The sequence below is a fragment of the Puntigrus tetrazona genome, chromosome 23 (genome assembly GCF_018831695.1).
Source record: "Puntigrus tetrazona isolate hp1 chromosome 23, ASM1883169v1, whole genome shotgun sequence".
In the NCBI taxonomy this organism is placed as follows: domain Eukaryota; kingdom Metazoa; phylum Chordata; class Actinopteri; order Cypriniformes; family Cyprinidae; genus Puntigrus; species Puntigrus tetrazona.
The window spans coordinates 6,582,664-6,602,246 of record NC_056721.1 but is presented as its reverse complement, the minus strand read 5'-3'; the positions used below and the strand labels follow the sequence as shown (position 1 = coordinate 6,602,246).

General features: G+C 37.9%; 3 protein-coding genes across 9 annotated transcripts in view; 1 reads left to right on the top strand and 2 right to left on the bottom strand.

Moving 5' to 3' along the window:
- Nucleotides 1-163: 163 nt before the first annotated feature.
- Nucleotides 164-3,529, top strand: slc16a7 (solute carrier family 16 member 7). Of its 3 annotated transcripts, none has more exons than XM_043224003.1 (5): nucleotides 164-292; nucleotides 506-738; nucleotides 1,028-1,171; nucleotides 2,184-3,011; nucleotides 3,093-3,529. In XM_043224003.1, the coding sequence occupies exons 1-5, from the start codon at nucleotides 282-284 to the stop codon at nucleotides 3,320-3,322; spliced, it is 1,446 nt and encodes a 481-aa protein (XP_043079938.1). In that variant the 5' UTR covers nucleotides 164-281; the 3' UTR covers nucleotides 3,323-3,529. The 3 variants fall into 3 exon arrangements, with proteins under 3 accessions (XP_043079938.1, XP_043079939.1, XP_043079940.1); XM_043224004.1 differs by having other exon boundaries at nucleotides 175-289; nucleotides 502-738; XM_043224005.1 differs by having other exon boundaries at nucleotides 184-292; nucleotides 535-738.
- Nucleotides 3,530-3,714: 185 nt separating this feature from the next.
- si:ch211-220i18.4 (SRSF protein kinase 3) lies at nucleotides 3,715-9,645 on the bottom strand. The gene is made up of 12 exons (XM_043224006.1): nucleotides 9,547-9,645; nucleotides 8,539-8,642; nucleotides 7,695-7,803; nucleotides 7,513-7,600; nucleotides 7,333-7,420; nucleotides 6,581-6,687; nucleotides 5,866-6,034; nucleotides 5,702-5,775; nucleotides 5,467-5,574; nucleotides 4,799-4,868; nucleotides 4,636-4,728; nucleotides 3,715-4,536 (listed from the first exon to the last, which is right to left on the bottom strand). Exons 2-12 carry the CDS (start codon nucleotides 8,627-8,629, stop codon nucleotides 4,352-4,354), a joined length of 1,182 nt encoding a protein of 393 aa, XP_043079941.1. The 5' UTR covers nucleotides 8,630-8,642; nucleotides 9,547-9,645; the 3' UTR covers nucleotides 3,715-4,351.
- A 3,000-nt stretch (nucleotides 9,646-12,645) lies between these two features.
- Nucleotides 12,646-19,583, bottom strand: part of plxnb1a (plexin b1a) — a 63,991-nt gene continuing 57,053 nt past the window's right edge. For all 5 annotated transcript variants that reach the window (XM_043225108.1, XM_043225111.1, XM_043225110.1 and 2 more), the window contains 11 exons: nucleotides 19,363-19,509; nucleotides 18,530-18,695; nucleotides 18,221-18,324; nucleotides 18,016-18,100; nucleotides 17,156-17,328; nucleotides 16,910-17,070; nucleotides 16,684-16,831; nucleotides 16,525-16,589; nucleotides 16,369-16,444; nucleotides 15,396-15,470; nucleotides 12,646-14,447 (listed from right to left, as the gene is read on the bottom strand). In XM_043225108.1, the coding sequence (XP_043081043.1) occupies nucleotides 14,343-14,447; nucleotides 15,396-15,470; nucleotides 16,369-16,444; nucleotides 16,525-16,589; nucleotides 16,684-16,831; nucleotides 16,910-17,070; nucleotides 17,156-17,328; nucleotides 18,016-18,100; nucleotides 18,221-18,324; nucleotides 18,530-18,695; nucleotides 19,363-19,509 (1,305 nt within the window). In that variant the 3' untranslated portion in view covers nucleotides 12,646-14,342. The remainder of the gene's footprint in view (nucleotides 14,448-15,395; nucleotides 15,471-16,368; nucleotides 16,445-16,524; nucleotides 16,590-16,683; nucleotides 16,832-16,909; nucleotides 17,071-17,155; nucleotides 17,329-18,015; nucleotides 18,101-18,220; nucleotides 18,325-18,529; nucleotides 18,696-19,362; nucleotides 19,510-19,583) is intronic.

The window sequence follows — 19,583 nt, the reverse complement described above, 5'->3', positions numbered from 1 at the left end:
TTATTTTTCAATTTATTTTTCGAATTACTTTAAATTGTGTGTGACTGTGTAAATGTGTATATAAAATTCAACTTATATATTTATAAACATATTTAATTTTAGAAATATAACCACACTTCTCTCTCTCGCTCTTTCTCTCTCTCTCTCTTAAAAAAGGGCAAGGCATTTCACGTGATATGGGGCACTACAAAAAAGAGACCTGATAAGAAGAAGAAAAGAGAGATAACAGGACATGAAGAACATGTAGCCAGCTGGAAGCTTTGCCAGCAGGCTCTCAACTGATGCAAAAAAGGTAAGCTCACGTATCCTGTCTCTTATACTTTGCTGACATTTCTGTAGTTTTCCTAGAAAGTTTTTAGTTAGTGGAAGCCTAGATCAATGAGTAAACATGTAGGCATCAGTCAGCTAGAACATTTCAGAAGGGTTTCTGAGTGCACGTAGACAAGTGTACTGTTCTTCAAAAATACTTAGATCATACTTTGTTTTTGTTTTTTTTATTTTAAAGAGGAACTAAAGCAAACATGCCTCCACCAGCTACCACCAACCTGGGCTACACCCCTCCAGACGGAGGCTGGGGCTGGGCCGTGGTGTTTGGGTCCTTCATCTCCATCGGCTTCTCTTACGCCTTCCCCAAATCCCTTACCATCTACTTTAAGGAAATCCAGGAGTATTTCTCCATCTCCTACAGCCAGATAGCCTGGGTGTCCTCCATCATGCTGGCTACCATGTACGCAGGAGGTTAGAAAGCATATTACTCAGTTCTCTCTGATAATATACACGTCATTTTAGCGAAGCTGCGCCATTGCTTGGTATTCCAGGTACTCCCACAATCGGGCAGTTCAGTGTGTGCTTAGAAGTAACCAAATAACCCCAAATCAAAGATTACTTTGTCCCAATGGTTGCACAGTGAGCCAGAGCTGTTATCTTTTGAGTAATTTTAGCCACATGCAAACAAGGTTTTAGTATTACTTTTGGGTACATGACAATTAATACAAGCATTGCATCATCTTTCTGTCTCACCTCACAGGACCTGTGAGCAGTATTTTGGTGAACCGCTATGGGAGCCGCCCAGTGGTGATAGTCGGCGGGCTAATGGTTGGGGTTGCTATGGTAACGGCTTCCTTTGGCACCACCATTTTGCATTTGTATTTATGCGTGGGGGTCATCGGAGGTACATATTCTGACATTTATATAACATTTATATGCATTTTCTTGCTTGTGATGTTGTTCTGCTAATAAAAATCATGCTGGATTGCGATTGGTCAGTACAGTACACAGGGGCTCCTCCCCTGCGTGTGCGTGATCAAAGATTACAACCTCAAGGTCAAATCAGTCTGTTTGATCTCCACGTTTTAAAAGATCCCAGACCTAATAGAGATTTCTGCATTCTTGTCACAGGTCACATACATTCGTGAATATGACTATTCCAGCACTCATTAATTCAGTATCACTTTAAGAAGCGTGTTTATGAATCACTGAATCTGTCAAATGACTCAAAATGAGTCAATCGGGAGTAAAGTGATTCTCAGCTCTCCAGTGTGCTCACTAGTTAGGAATAATTCATAGCGAGACTGTTTAACTGTAATCTACACTACCTTTAAAAGTTTACCAAGGATGCATTTATCGATCAGATATACAGTAAAGGCAGTAATACATTCAAATCATTACCCCAGTCTTCAGTGTCAGCTGATCCTTTAGAAAGTGTTAATAATATACTGATATAATATACTAATCTGGCACTTAATCAACATTTCTTGTCATTATCATCAGTATTGAAGACAGATGTGCCACATAATATTTTTGTGATTTTACATTTTAAAGGAACAATTGATCAATTTAATGTGTCCTGGCTGAATAAAAGAGTAACTAACCCCAGTCTATGTCAGTGTGACTGGAACATTAGACCCATCTCTCTTTAATTAGTATTTTGAGCAATATGGAGTTTGTCAAATCCTCAAAGTTACAATGCTGAATAATTTTTCTACCCAAGAAAAATTATTGTGAACAAAATATTGGCTCATGTGATTTGAACATCTTTTAGTTTTCATTTTATTCGTTTATCCTTTACTCAACTAATACGTTATCAGTACTTCTCATGTCCTCATGTCCTACAGATGTATACTTTGTACTTTGTCAAAGGTTAACTCGATGAAAATTCAAATAAAAATGCTTTCGTTTTACAGGCTTTGGCTTAGCTTTTAACCTGCAACCAGCTCTTACCATAATCGGTAAATACTTCCTTGTGAAAAGGCCCATAGCAAATGGCCTGGCGATGGCAGGTAGCCCTGTCTTCCTGTCCACCCTGGCTCCCCTCAACCAGTTTCTCTTCGACCATTTTGGATGGAGAGGAAGCTTCCTCACTCTCGGAGGAGTGATGCTCAACTGCTGCGTGGCAGGATCTCTTATGAGACCCATCGAGATAAAAATGAAACTTCCGGTGAGCAAAACCACTGATGAGAACAATGCAGGAGAGCTGGACGTCACACCTCAAACAGCTGAGTCCAAGCAGTCGGGCTGTGCTGCAAAGATCAACCAATTCATTGATGTCTCCCTCTTTAAGCACAGAGGCTTCCTGATCTATCTCGTAGGGAATGTGCTTATGTTTTTTGGATTTTTTGCTCCAGTTGTCTTCCTGGCACCATATGCCAAGCATCAAGGGATAGATGAGTACTCCGCAGCGTTCCTGCTCTCCATATTCGCTTTGGTAGACATGTTTGCTCGTCCAGGAACAGGTTTGGTCGCCAACACCAGGTGGATCAGACCCAAGATCCAGTATTTCTTCAGCTTCGCTGTGACATATAATGGCCTGTGCCATGTGATGTGTCCGCTCTTACCAGGTTACAGTGGTCTGGTGGTGTACGCCGTGTTTTTTGGCCTGGCTTTCGGCATGGTGTGTGCTCTTCTGTTCGAGACGCTCATGGATTTGGTGGGAGCCCAGCGGTTCTCCAGTGCGGTTGGGCTTGCTACCATTATAGAGTGTGGGCCTGTCCTGCTGGGGCCGCCCATCTCTGGTAAGTACAACCAGATCCTCATAGTCATATCTCTTTGGGTTATAATGTTCAGGATGTTTATTCGCAGATTTTTATCCGCAGGTTTGCTGGTGGACATCTTCATGGACTATAAATACATGTACTTTGCTTGTGGCGTCATGATGCTGGCTGGAGGCATCTTTCTCTTTATCATGAACTATTACAACTACAGGTGGTTGGAAAAGGAACAGACACAGAGAAAGGTGGAGGGGCTGGAGATCGGCCTTGCCAATGAGGAGGACAAAGACAATGAAGAAGAGATCAAACTCAGCACAGAGGAAGAAGAGAAGTAGGAAACTCCACCAGCAAAGATTTATAAATCTGTCTTCTATCTATCTGTGTGTCTGTCATACCATCTGTCTTTTGTTCTGTCTATCATTCTACCTGTCTATATCTGTCAGATCTATCTACTGAGAGGTGGATGTTGAAATTATTTTATAATCTTAACGTGCATTATGTTTCCATTGTGACAAGAGACATTAAAAGTAGTGCCAGAGGGATATCAGGAAGTATTAGACTGCTGAATCAAAAATACTGGAAATTTTTTTATTAAGATATATAGCTTTATTTTCAGTTTCTTTTTTGTATATTGTCACTTTAACAAATGATATAGGTTTAATTTGAATCGGAAAATGTTAGGACGTTAGGACGTTAACAATCAAGCTGACGAATAACCATAGTGAAATGTCTTTAAAAAAAACTTTATTTATCTAAAGACATAGCACTCATTGTAGATTCATCCTACACACTGATTAAAAAACTGTTGGTTTGTTTTATATAATTCAACTCAGAACACACTACTTACATCTCAGAGCACCAATGTCACTCAAGTCAGGAGAACTGATCGGTCACGCGATCATCACAGCTTTTAGTGTCTGATCTATGCAGAGAAACACTACAGGCCTTATTTAAGAGTGGAATGTATGTACCAGACGACTGAACACATTCCAAAGCTTTAAATGCATTTGCTGTGCGAGCTTTGCTATGTACGTATCTATGTTACAGACCCAGCCATTCTAGTTTAAAGGGATAGTTCACTCGACTTGCCGTCATATTACCTGCATGCCTTTCTTTCTTCTCTGGAACAAAAACAAAGATATTCTGAAGAATTTTGGCTCCAAACAACATTGGACCCTGTTGACTCCTAACACAGAGACATTTCTGAAAATATCTTTAGGGTTTTCAACAAAGGAAATTAAGTCATACAGATTAGGAACATGAGGGTGAGTAAATGAAGACACAATCATCACTAAGCCCTTTTTGGAAAAACACTTTGGAAGCATGGCCTTTTCATTCAGCACACACAGAACAGACAGAGAGGGTTACACTTTTAGCCAGGGATGTTTGAGGCACTGAGCTGCTGTTGCCCTCCGCTCTGGCAGGAAGTCCAACATCTGTAACAGGAAATCAGAGAAAACTGATGCCTCTCTGAGGAGGAAGTGATATTTCTCTACCAGCACTTCATACAGCCCCCATGGACGGAGGACGGCTATTCGCCGCAGTTCACCTGCGCAAAAAAAACACCATAGTTAATAATAATAGTAGTACAGAGACTGCTGGAGCTGTATTCATTTCACTGTAGTATTTAATCTAGTATTGTACTCACCCTTGCGGTTGAAATACTCATAGGAGTATTTCCCAGACAGAGCCACTGACACTGGGATCTTACCCAGGAGCTCAATAATATGAGCCAGGTGGTCTAAAAATAATAGAAATGGTCAGTCCCACAAATCTAAAATAAAAAAAAAGATGGCTATTAAATAGTTTACCTTCCTCTAACGAGAAATTCGGCCCTGTTTTTGGTTCAAATAAGGAATCTCCAGTAACAAGCTCAAATGCCTGTTGAGAAATCATACAGTGATGTATAACTGTGAAACGATGTCTTCATCATAACCAGTGACATTTAGTAACTTTTTATATTAAGCCCAGTTTGTAAAACCCTGATGTACTGCAATTTTATAATGGCGATATATAATTGTTTTTAAATAGTTTCTTTCTATTTTTTTATATTAATATGGTTTATTTAATAGTTTAAAACAAGTTTACCAATCTAATCTAAACGTAATCTAAAAAGTAGTTAGATTACTTATAGTATGTAAGACATTACGTCGCTATTTTTTATCATGCAGTCCGTAACCCGTAGTAGACTACAATTTGTACCCAGCTCTGAAAAAACTCTTGAATGTAAATATTAATTTATATCAATAATAAACATACAATGATATTAAAGGAATAGTTCGCCCAAAAATTCAATTTACCCCATATTTTTTCAATGGGACCTCCACGATTTCATCCAAAATAGCTTATGTTTAGAGTGAAGTAACCCATTAAGTAATCCAATCATGAGCTAAACAGTTGTACGCTTTTGAAAGCCAAGTATAAATGTCCTTTAGAATAAATATATTTCACCAAACACCGCCGACAGCTGGAGACTCACCAAGCAGGCCACACTCCAGATGTCAGCTGGAGGCCCATATTCAGAACCCAGGAGAACCTCCAGGGAGCGGTACTGTCTGGTCTGGATCTCTTGACAAAAGTGTTTGTACTACAACAACAAGAAAAGAGGTCAAGTGATCCAGTCTGGTATAAACATTGAGAAATGTGACTGATTCATATTCTTTCACAAGAGCGGGCTGAGAAAACATTATATGAATTCACTGAATGTGTCGCACCACCCAACATGAGCTGCCAAGGTCTGCAATCTTCACCGTGATATTATCCAGGTTTCCAGGTTTTCCAGCTGCTTCTGCATGAAAGTAGTAGATGTTGGCTCGATGCTACATTTATTACAGTGATTCAATGTGATGATTTACTGACATGTAGCGATTTTCCTTACCTGGATCGTGCAGTATGGTGGTTTTAATGGCTGAAGAGTAGGTTTGTATAGCGCCCCCTGAAGGATGAGATGAGGACTGCGGTGTGAGACACAGCAGGATGTTCTCTGGCTTGATGTCTGTGTGAATGATCTTGCAGTGTCTGTGAAGATACTCCAGACCTTCAAGCACCTGTAACAGATGGAGTTTTTCAGGTCTTGTGCTGATTTCTGTGGTCTTTCTTTTTAGACACTAAAAGTTTTTTGCTTAAAACCTATCCACAAAGCTGCTGAGACAAACTTTTACTAAGGAATAGAGAGAAGTCTTAATCTAAGAGTATGGGTGGGGTTGACCTTGTTGCTATGGATGATGTCAGCAAGCTTCGTAACTATGCACACTGTGATTGGCTGATAGGAGAAGGGAGGATTTATTCATAAAACTATTGCAGAGGGCAATGTTATTTTGCCATATTCATATAAAGATTTAAAACAAAAAGGTTTATTGCTACATTCAAATAAAGATTTTGAAATCTCTATCACTATCTATCTATCTATCTATATAATGCATATAAAAAGTGTAGAGTAGAATAATCAATGAGACATGCAAACCTAAAGGAAAAGCAAACTGGACACAAGAACAGCTGTTACTTCTTGCCCAACTGGTTAAAAAGGATATAATCAAAGGAACATTTGTCTCAGGTCTACATTAAATTTTACACACACATTAGACGCTTCTGACCTGAGTGATGACGTGTTTGACACAGCTGACAGAAAGGCCTGGATTACCAAAACACACTTGCCAGCAGCGCAAGTCTGGCCCCAGCAGCTCCAACACCAGACAAATATCTACATAGTGGTCAAGAATCAACTCTCTTTATTATATAAAAGATTAAAACGATTAGTGCTGGGCAACGATTAATCACACCTAAAATAAAAGTTTTTGCATACTTAATATATTTGTATGTACTGTGTGAATGTATTATATATGTGTGTGTGTTTTATTAAATATATTTATATATAATATAAATTATATGAAAATAAGTATATACATTTAAATATTTCCTAATTATATACTGTGTGTGTCTATATGGACATAATTAATAGAGTGATTAATGGAGTTTAATGGTTATAATTTCTCTGTGAAATTACACTGTCAAAATCCAGGTGGCAGTATATGACTGACTATGAAAATTAATAACTGAATGAGGATAACAGTATACAGAATAGAAAGACTTTTTTTCTTTTTTTATATTTCTGCAATCAAGCCATTAATTCACTTGTATATATTTATATTTATACATTATATAAAAATCTATTTAATATTTGAATAAATATATACAGTACACAGACATGTAATTTTTAAAAGGTAAAAACGTCTCTGAATCTAATCATAAAGTGGTGATAACTGTGTTATAAAAATGTAATGAATAACATTCGCCCTAGTGTTTATTATTGTTGTCTATTCACATACATGATATTATGAAAGGATACGGATGCCGTTCACACCAGCTATCTTAAACTCATCCAGTAACTGCACTATACGTCCTTTAAGAGGGTTGCGGGCTGTGGGTCCACTGGCCTGGAGAGAGGGAGAAGGTTTTGAGATGTACAAAAGAGACAAGGAACCAGACAGAGAGAGAGAGAGAGAAAGAGAGAGAGAGAGACACTCACGCATCGCAGTAATGTCAGTTCATCTTGTCCAGCCTGAGTGAATCCAGCTCCGCTCTTCAACACCTTCACTGCCACATGCCTGCCTGACCTACAAAACCACAAACACAAACACTTGAGGACTTTTAAACTCGCACACACACCAATACAAACGAAGCAACATACAGAGCACAAAGTTTCAGTACCTGAGGTCAACACAGAGCCATACCGTAGAGAAATAACCCCAACCCAGCTTCGACAGAACCTTGTATCTCTTGTTAAACACATCTCCCACCTGGACTGGGTGATACCCACCTATAGAGAGAGATAAGTCAATGAACTGTATACATCTGTAAAAATAAAGGTTCTAAATTGGCTAGGTTCTAAAAAAAGGTTCTAAATTGGCATCTGCATTCCATGAAGAATCTTTAACAAACATGGACACTTTTTTAATGCACTCTTTATGTTCTTTACACTACAAGAAAAATGCTACTTTTAACAATTGTTCACTGGAATCTCTTTGGGCAACCAGAAAAGGTCTTTCTATAGACTCACTAAATTGTATTAAAGTGCCCCTATTCTGGTTTATGAAAAGGTTCATAATTTGGGTTTGGGAGTCCTGAACAGGTTGTTATACATTCAAGGTCAAAAAACACTTTAATCTTCTTATAATGTGCATTATGTTTACCTTATTTGTTCAACTTCTCCCAAACAATTTGTTCAATGATTTATTTTTGGTCATTTCATGTAAAGCAATGTTTGTAAGCTTTAAATGCTACAAAAGCGGCATCTAGTGGCATTTGCATTTTCATTCAGACAAACGCGATGATCAACAAGTGGGCGGGCAATATGCTAATATTTCATATTGACGTTAACATGAAACGGCTTGGGACTCTTTTTAAAAATGACTCGTTTCAGACTCGACTCTTTGTTTTGAGAGACAATAGCAAAAGAATGCTCAAAAATCCATAATAGAAGCACTTCAATGACGTTATTGATTACATGGCTCTTCGGTCTCTTTAATTTGACCACAGATTTAAAGAGGCTCACCGTAGCAGTACTCTCTTGGATCTTCACTTTCCTCTGTGCAATCAGGTTCAAGATGTTTATATCTCCTAAGTATTTTCAGCTTAGAGTCCATGACCGCATCAGACCTGCAATAGAACCCAACACACATGCATATTCCCATTTCAAAGTGACATCTGACTATTCATTCATATTCACGCACATATGATGCAAAAAGTCATACATTTTGTATGCAAACGTACGCATACAAAATTCAGTGGTTGCTGATGTAATGGAGCATATACAAAAGACTAAATCTGTGCTGTGTATTCTTAGACGACCATAAACGTCCGTCAGAGGTGGAAGCGCAGCTCTTCTATCCTGACACATTTGGCTCACCAAGGGTCAGATAAGTCGGTACGCATTTAGATCTCAACACCCGCTGCTGTGGGAGTTTGCGGCAGGATCTGAACCGTGACCTGAAAATATATCATGCCACTGTCTGCCTGTCACTCATGTCGCACAAGACTTTGGCGGGCAACAAGAGGGAAAATTCCCACAGTCAATCTCCCTGTAACTTTACTGACACTGATAATACACGTGATAATACAATTGTATGAATATGGTATTCAGTACCAAAGTATTAATGATAGCACTGTTTTAATTACACCTTATAATACCACGCTGCATGACCTGACCTCAAGTTTGAAAACCAGTGCTATAAACCAATAGAGCACATACTATATATAAAGCAACATAACTCGTTTAAATATAAAGCAGTCATTTTCATTATATAAGGATTAACTTCTGCCAACACCAGTTGGGCCGTACAGTATCCACGTCCTGAAGACCAGTGTTTACTGTCATGCAACTGCAGCCAAACTTTCTCATTTTCATAGAAGAACTAGAAGGTGTTTACTATACGGCTACCAAAGGCCACACACATAATCTCTGACGCAAAAACAACAACCCAAAAGCAGCAGCAGATCTGAAGCATTATTTGTAAAGTAAATACACAGAAGCATGCTGAGTAAAGATGCTTGTTGTACTCACGATTTGGTGCGGATCGTGTCCTTTGTGCTTGTTTGCCTGATTTCATCAGAGGTCTGGAGCTGCTTATAGATGCTCTTCCTGGCTTTATGATGTGGGGGGACTTCCTCTAAACCCTCCACAACCCTCTCACTTTCCACACCTCTCTCTCTCTCTCTCTCTCTCTCTCTGAGTTGAGAGATATTCTGAGGAGACAGGTGGCTGTGCTGCTCACTTTAACTAAGCCACAGAAAGCAGAGAAAACACTGAAAACATTACAGAGAAGCTGCTGATGGGACATTCAGATCAAATAAGCTGCACAAAGCCACAAGAAACTACGAATACGGTTACATTACCATAGCAGCAATAATTAAAAATGAAAGCACTGGAGAGGGGGTATGTGTTTATATGTAACATATTTAGGGCTGTAAATATTATGCAGTATTTGGAACTAAATATAAAGCACATTATAATCACACATGACATCACCGTCTATAAAAAGACAGCGGTATTCAAAAAACGTGTGCTGTGCAGTTTAGAGCGAGTTGCTGTGCTTTCTGTACATTGTCTTGTTTGTAGTGCTGAAAATACCCACCAGTTATCTAGGAAAGAGAGAGAGAGAGAGAGTAGCTGTCTGTGGTTAATATGAGCTTGTTAACACTTACTAGTCACGGTGATAAATACTGTAGAAATGCGGTTATTTATGGCTGTGCATGAAAGTAGATTAACGAGACATGAGTGTAGATTTATGAGGATAGTGAATTGCATGTAACATAAAAACTTGTAAATAAAACCTAAAATTAAAGACAATAAAACCTTTCTAACATTTAAATGAATGTATAACAATTAGAGATAATAAATATCATGATTTGTAAATAACAGTTGTGTACAATGCAAAACAAACTATTTTTAATTTAATTAGTTTTTAGTTTTTTTAAGGCAGTTCTGGATTGCAAACGTAGACATGCACGAAATAAAAAAAACAAAAACATTTTCATATTTATTTAAACTGATGTATAGAAACTTCATGTATGTTTAGAATAAATCAGAGCAATGATTTAGCAAGCTGATACATATTCCGGTCTGTTTTAGTTATTACGTATTTAGTTCCACAGTTTTCTTGTGTGTTTCCTGTTCGATTTGAAAATGCACCGTGTTATGTGTTGTGAATACTGTTTCATGCTTTTATAAACTATAGTCTATAAATGTATATGAAGCATTTTACAGAAGACGCTGTGCTATTGCAGCCTGATCACAATCAGATGAACACTGCTGATTAATAAAATCTGTATTTCAGAAAGCTTAACGGTAAGCTAACTCTCTTCCTACCGGTCTCCCCTGGGCTTTGTACTCTAAATGGGACATGTCTCAAAACTGCATCATGGGTCATAAATAGATCACAGCTATTCTCATGCCACCAACTGCCAAAGTGATTATGCAGTTTGACTCTAACACAAATCAAAAGCAATTATCTGGAGGAGAAAGCAGCTGACGCATTAATCACAAATGAATGAAGAGTTCATTAGCAATGAGGATTCAGCAGGCCTGGAAAAGCTCGGAGGGAAGGAGCTTATATGGGCACGAGTTCAAGGTGTTTATCTTCCATTAAAAGTATATTGAGCTTTCCATCGGACTCGATAACATCAGCTGTTGATGCTTTGCTACTGTTCTGTGCTAAAATAGCCACCAGCATCATTGTTCTATAAGAGTAATGCATTACTTTTAACCTCATTTAACAGCAGCTATGTTCTATAATTTATAAATAAATTCTATCTCTATCAATCATTTAACTTGACAAACTGCTATAATGATTATTAAGCTTGTAGTTAAGGTAGTGTGTATATATATATATATATATATATATATATACACACTTTTTTAACCTTAAATATCTTTTTCAAAATCGTTCTGACAGTACCCTGATTTAAAAGACAATGACTTCCGTTTCTTTTTCACACTCCCTTTAGCTCACTGAGCGGGTACGGTTTGCTTTACGGCAGCAACTAAACCCACGTGCTATCTGCTGTAGTTACGACAGCGAATTCCAGTCACTTAACCTTAGGGGCTTCTTAAACTACTTAAAAAAAAACAAAACTAATTTGTCGTAAAAATCACTTCTTTGCTTCTAGTTATTTTTGACTAATTAAATCCATTTTGCACCACTGATGTCAATTTTTATATACACTTATTGGAAACAAGATAATCCTGAAGGAACTTCAGTCTCTGGATGGCTTCCAAACACACACATGACTTGATAAGCACTTATCAGTCAGCACCCCTCTCACACACACACACACACACACACACACACACACACACACACACATCTGGTCAGCTATCCTTATGGGAACTCTCCATAGGAGTAATGGCTTCATTCTGTGCGATTTATTCGTTTCTTTACCCATGGGGACCTCAATTTTGGTCCCCAAAACACAAGTCCCCATGAGTCTGTGTGTATTCAGGCTCAGGTCACACTCTATATAACACACTCTTCTAAGAGTCAGTGCCAGTGAGTGGTTTTGACCCGACCTGATTTAAAACATAAAGTGAGTAACCTGTCACTTAAAATAATATTTATTATTTTAAGTGACAGGTTATATAACAGACTCATATTTATAAAGACATAGCCTACCATTTGTTAGGATAACAGCTATTTAATCAGCAGATGAATGTATTTATGCGTGGTTTGTAATGACTAAGAATTAGATTACAGCCATTCATGTTCACACACAGGAAGCAGAAGTCTTGATGTTTGTCACCTCGAGAAGACACTCCCGAGCACTTTTCTCTGGCCGGGATTGAAGATGAGGATAAATATACACAGTCTCTCTGCTACTGTCCCGCAGAGGCTGGTTTTAGACCTGGCAGATGAGCAGATGAACATATCCTGGCTGGAGTGAATCCTGGGTGACAGCAGCACACAGAAAGACCTTATAGGGTAAAACTTTACTTTACTGTGTGTTTGTGGAAGGAGGTGATGGAGACACCTCTTCTCTAGAGATCCAAGAACTTAAAGTTTGCTTCTTTATAATCACCGAATGGTATTCAGAAACTTTTAAAAATGTTCCTATGATACATAGACTGAATTATTACGTCTCAAAACATGTCCAACAAATTTAGAAATTATAGTTATAGCAACATTTTATTTACAACAGAAATGCACAGGTAAAAGAACAACAGATGGTAGAAACAATTTACAATCGCCTGAAATAGGCCAGCGCGTCCTGTGCAAGGCTTACAAAATAATCTATAGTGTATCACAGCCACACATACGTACAAAACACTGAGCACAACAGTGAACTACAGCAAAAATAAGACCGGTAAATCTGCACGAACGCTTAAGAGATCCGAAACAAACCGCAGTCAGTCCGCTGTAGATTACAAGCTTAAGAAAAAGTTAAATTTAAATTTGGGGGTGGATCATAATTACCAAATTTGGTCTGTACACAAACCGAACACAAAATAAATAAATAAATACATTAAAAAAAAAATCAATAAGAACGTAAAACGTGCGAGCAATGCACAGCGCGACAGCTATCGCAGCAGCTCACAATATAATGTGCATTCAGTGTTCAGAAATAATGTTAGCAATGATCCAATCACCGAAAAACAAATCAAGAATTAAGCGTGACAGCTGGAGACTAAATCTGCAAAGAACAAACAAACAAACAAAAAACAACAACTGTGAAAATAATTAATGAAACATCTGAAAGCATGTTCATGATCGCACAAAAAAAAAAAAAAAAAAAAATCCAGCATAAATTAAATACTTCTGGCGTAACAATTTCAGCCAAGTGTGCAGGGATGTATCGCAGATATACACACATTTGGGAGCGCCACGAAACTTTTTTTTCTGAAAGCCAACCAAAAACATCGAAAAGCACGCTTTAACACCGAAGAAGCAATCCTTAATGAGAATGAACAAATGTACAACTGAGCATTGTGAATGTTACATGAAACCTAGTCACCTAAATCAAGTGTGTTAATCGGGTTAACCTGCCATTTACATAATCAGAACTGACAATAAAATGCACACGCGACAAGCATGCGCCAACCTAAAAGCTCTGAATTCACGGTGAGTATCCATGCATGTTAATGTATATAATACTGTAGCCTGTGATGCATGAAGACATCCCGGATGGCCCTGTTAGGTTAAGGTCTCTTAAACCAGTGTTTTTCCATTTAAAAACGAAACAAAAATCTGAATAAAAACTGTTTACAAGATAACACTCAACAAAAAGGGAGTGCTGATCAAGAAATTGCATTTAGTTGTCCTTAGAAGCCATCCTTTGTTTTTTTTTTTCCTTTATTATTAAGACACAGGCCGCAACATAAAGCACATCACACCAAAAGCATGAATTAGCGATTTATGAGTAAGACTTCTTTTTTTAAATACAGGAAAGGTGGTGCTCAAGCATGCCTGACACGCTGAAACCAACATTCTGAGCTCGAGCCGCAAGTCGTAATGCAAAAAGAAACCCTGTAGGACTAGCGCATCTCTCAGAAACGCCCCGTGAACAGCGGTAGCTTCACAGGCACTGTAGCATGTTGGCGAGTGACGGCTGTGCGGATGAAACAGAGAGCAGCTTTACAGACCAGCAACAGCAGACGTGTAACATCTTTGAGAGATTCACGCTTTTTGAAACTGTGAATGCTGTCTTTAATCGTAACCATCCGTCTCAAATCTCCTCTGTTCTCCGCTGTGCTCTGGAGTCTTCAGGAAGTAAGAGTTCATGCCTTCTGGCAATGTCTCTGGTCAGTTTCTGTCACTGGCTTTGTCTCTTTTACAGTCTTTTCAAGCGCCTGTCCGAGGTCACAGGTCAAAGGTCAGTGACTTTGTTCTCCACAGCTGCAGCGATCTGTTGGAGTCTGTAGCCCAGCTGCATCTTTTGAGCAGTGGGGTCCTCCTCTAAAGCTGTGATGATCTGAAAAATTCACAGGCATTAAGATGGTAGATCTTTTTATTTCCTGATATGTAAACCCTAGAGCTGGCCGTTTAGTTTCAGACAATGTACGAATGGGTAATGATACATTTCTTTAATGTCACTTAAGTTTAACGTTGGGATCTGCAGAGATGTAGGTGCTACACTAAAAAAAGCTACGAAACAATTTCCGTTCTAATATTGGTAGTAAATTACACAGTTTAAAAATTTTAAATATTATTATTATTAGATATTTTGACAAACATGCTGGAGAATGAGAATCCAGTATTCCACAAAGCCGTGTAATGAGTGAAAAAATGATATTATATATTAATATATAAACATAACATTTTTCTTAAATATATACATGCACTTGTGTGTATTTATACGCACATAATAAATATACACAATAAAGGTCAGGTGTTAAAGTGACCTAAAGTGACATATGTTAATAGTACATTCTCAAAAGATGAAGAAAAAGGCGATTCCTCATGATAAAAGTAAGCAAACACTGATCTAGATTCAAATATGGGGCAGTAGGGCTGGAGTTTATTTTAGTCACTGTTAATACTGTGCATCATTGTTTTGTTACTGGGTTGCTATAGAACACGTGACAAAGCATGAGTGCATGACAAGAACCAGCTGTCAGGCCCCTTCACTACTCACACCAGAGCATGCTAATATCAATAACTCATCTAAAGGGCAGAGCACCCAAATCAGACAAAACATAATCTACCTTTAAAGTATGATTTCAGTTTAATAATCAGACAATGGTTATCCTACGCTTCTTTTTTAACATTCTGTAATATCATTTTAATGTAAAACAAAGACACAGAGAAAGAGACAGACAATATATATATATATATATATATATATATATATATATATATATATATATATATATATATATATATATATATATATATATATATATATATATGAAGTTCTCACCTGATCATAGTATTTGTTGATATACTTGTACAACTCATGCAATGCCACCAGATGATTCACTTCATTAGAGTAGTTCTGCAAAAAAAGCATAGCAGAGGGTAAATATTAATACAATAATAAATTAATTACAATTAAAAATGCGTTACGCCTATGTCATCTGCCAGAACACCACTTACTCTTGTAAACGCATAAGACAGTTAGCCGTGTGGAGCACTTTTTATTATGGATGCATGCACTTTTTTGAGCTTAAAAATTTTGACCACCATTTCCCTGCTATTATTAAGCTTGAAATTCTTTAATGTATAGAAAAACATACACCTAGGATGGCTTGAGAGTGAGTAAATCATGGGGTCATTCATACATAAACGATCTTAAAGGAACACGCCATTTTTTTTTTTTTTTTTTTTTTTTTTTTTTTTGAAAACAGGTTAAACAGTTGAGTTTCACCATTTTTGAATCCTTTCAGCCTCAGTTGTGTCTGTCGTGTAGATATTTTTCCTATTTAAACCTGACACTTCTATAGTTACATTGTGTTCTAAGACAGGTGGGAAATGAAAAGTTGCAATTTGATGCACAATGATATTAACCTAAAATGGCTGGGGACTATTTTCAGGCACTGCGTGGTATCACTGCGCCTGCTGTGGCTATAATATGGCAGCAAACTTCCTTGATAATCGCAACTTTTAAATAGGAAAATATAGAAACTCTTCTGTCATTTTTGAGTGAAATGCTACTGGTCTAATCAGATTTAATGATGTATGCTAAGCTATGCTAAAAGTGCTATGGCTAGACCCGGAGATTGGCTGAACGGACTAAAAAACACAGCAAAATTCAACTTCTTGACCCTGGGGAAGCTGGAGAACGAGCCTATTTTCAAAAAACAGTGTTGTGTTCCTTTAGTACATTCCCAACTTTACAGAAGCAAATATGTTAACCCGAGTACCACAGACTAAGTACATGTCCCATAACTCACCCGAGAGAGTTCAGCTAGAGAGGAGTTCATCTCTTGGTCACTGACAGGGATGGTCTGTCTTATATCTGAATAATATCTGATGAAGTACAATCAACAAAATGGTGAGTACATGCCATTAAGCATCTAACTGCATCAATACGAGCTAACTGTACTCACCTCTCCACCATTTGTTTGTAGCGTGGGATGTCCCGAGCATACAGGAGCTTGTTGATTGGGGAATCCTGTATGTACAACACAGAAAGTTATTAGCAGCTGAACCTCTGTCTGGATTCTTCCCACAATCCATCTCTTCCAGCTTTATTGTGATTGGCCTACCCTGCCCAGTTTGTGGTCGGCGATAGTGCAGGAGTCCATGAAGGTCTGAGCAATGACCGACAGCACTGCGTCCACATTGTCAGAGGCCTGAACATCGAAGATGAACTGAGGGTTCTTCAGGATATTAATCCAGAATCTCAGCGGCAAGCTGCAAAACAGAAAGTCGAAATACAAGTCAAAACGACCCACAACCGATGGTTTATCCTTAAAAGAGTTATTTACCGACCTGTTTGTTTTCCATATGTGGATTGTCTCTGGGTCTGTGATATTGTGCTGTGCGGCCTGGTCGTCCAACAGATCAAAGAAATATTTGACAGCCAGAGGAACCGGCCGACTGGTGCTCAGAATCACAGTAAACAGATCGTCTACGAACTTCTGCAATGTGCCCTACAACACACAGCGCAGGTGATGCATCTGGAAAAGTGAAGTGTGTGTCTCTCTGTGTGTGTGTGTGTGTGTGTGTGTGTGGTACCTTCACAGACAGCAGGCGTGTGAGGTAGATCTCTGGGATGGCCTTGGCTCTCTCACGCTCTTTGTCTCTCAGACTGCCCCGTCTGTGTTTGGGTAGCTCCGCCTCTTCACTGGCCTTTACCAGGTGCCACTGCTTCACTCCTCCTTCGTCTCCATCCTCCAACATCGGCGTCTCTGAGAGAGGAATGAAAGAATTTGTGAACAAATGACAAGGTCTGTAAAACTGTTTTCTTTGAAGTAAAAAAGTCTCTTATGCTCACCAAGGCTGTTTATTTGATCAAATATGGTGAGTATTATTACAATTTAAAATAACCGTTTTCTGTTTCAATTTATCCTAAAATTTCATTTATTTCTGTGATGCACAGCTAAACTTTCCTATTATTATCAATGTTGCAAACAGTTGATACAATTTACGATTGCAGAAACCAAAATATGACTTTTGATGAATAGAAAGTATTTTTTTCCTGTTAGTTTTATTCCATTTAGTGCTATTTTAATTACATTTAGTTCTAAACATAAACATTAATTTCTTTTTACTGACCTCAAACTTTTAATAGCAGTGTCTATTAAGTAAATCTGTAATGCTTCTGAATAAAACTGTAAATTCTAGACTTTTTTTTTTTTAATTATTGTTAGAATTAGATTTTCATTTATATCCATTTTCATGGACATAAATGAAAAGATGTTAATATTCATAATAAATAAATAATTATTTGAATCAATAAAAAAATAGTGAAGCTAATATTTTAAAACGAACAACTATCAGTACAGGCAGATCTGCATATCATGAGTTCTACACTGATTTGGTAAATTTTGACGTTATAAACAGTCTTAGGGAAGGACTTAAACAAGGAAACCTACTCTCTCCTGGTATGTAGTCATGACTGTCGTGGTGGATTTGCTTGGATTGTCGTGACACCAGTGTAACTGTGGCTCCATCTTGGACCTGCAGAGACATAGGAGACACTTACATTTAAAAAAAAAAAAACACTAAATTAAAAAATACAGCATGCAAAATTTCACTCCACAAAATGAAGTCATTAGATTGAGGTACATCTAGAGAGACCTTGTAGTGTTGTAAGGTGTTGAGGCGTTTCCAGGACCCCTGAACCACCGATGTCAAGTCCTGATCCGACAAAATCAGATGACCAGCCATTCCTGCCCTCCACTCTATAAAACACAGAATTACAGCAACTTCAAGCAAATGACTTATTATTAAAATGAATTAGTAACATTTTATTTGATATTAACTAAATGAGTAAATGTATAATTAAATAGCTTTTTATTATTCATTTTTATGTATTTTAAATTAACAAGTATACAGTAACCAGGCATATAAATATACGTTTCTCTCAATTGTTTTGGCGCGTCTTACCCAGATGCACAGAGTCAGCAGAGGGTCTCTGGGAGTAGGACGTGCCCTTCCACGAGTGCTCCAGGATCTTCTCCTTCACCTGAGTGATGGTGTCACAATCCAGCACTTTAGTGGGGACCGTCTGAGACTCACCGGCTCCTGCGCTGCTCACCAGAACATTCAGAGTCTACAGGACGGCATGGAAAAACAAGTGTGAAAAGCAGTTTAAAAGTTTAACCCTTTACTGCTCATGAAAAACTTTTCACATTGTCTCGTTATGAGTCAAGTGTGAACGACTAAATCAAATCTGAAGAAGCACATTGAGGTAGCAAAGTTGTGTTCTCCCCACAAAAAAAGATTATTTATTATTCTTTCTGTTTTGATAGAGCCATTAGCTTAATAAATTGACTGCACATGATTGAATGCAAGTAAAATGATGAAAAAGCGGGGTTCAAATAAGCATTGTATGTTTGATTAATTGAAATTCATGCTATTACCAGGTAGTGGATAAGTTGTATTAATTATCTATTAATTAATTATCCTTTTAGACAGTGAGACAACACAAAAAAGTGGCCTTTTAAAATATTTTAATTCTAATCTGAATAATGAAAATCATTTAATTGTTATTGCTGCACTAGATATGCATTTAACCTGTGCCAATTAATTTTGTTTTCTCCCTTTAACTAAACTTCTATATATCTGTCAGAAATAATTACTTCTACTTTTTAAATACTTGAGTACAAATTTAAAGTTGTACTTTTAATTGAATAAAATATTTACTGAGTACCTTTACTTTCACTTGAGTGAAATGCTCGAGTACTTTTTCATTTCTGCATCAGTGCAGTGCGTCTCACCAGTGTGCGGTACTCCACGTCTTCCCTCAGCAGGCGGTTGTCGTTGAGTGTGTATTTGGCTTTGCCTGTAACAGCATCTACTGGGCCTTTGTCCACCTGGTGCTTTATGGCTCTGAACAACATGTAGAACGCCTCACCTGCTGTATCCTGCCATATGACAAACAAACACTGTTTACTAGATACGCAAAGACATGGATGTGATATATTATGCTTACATTGAT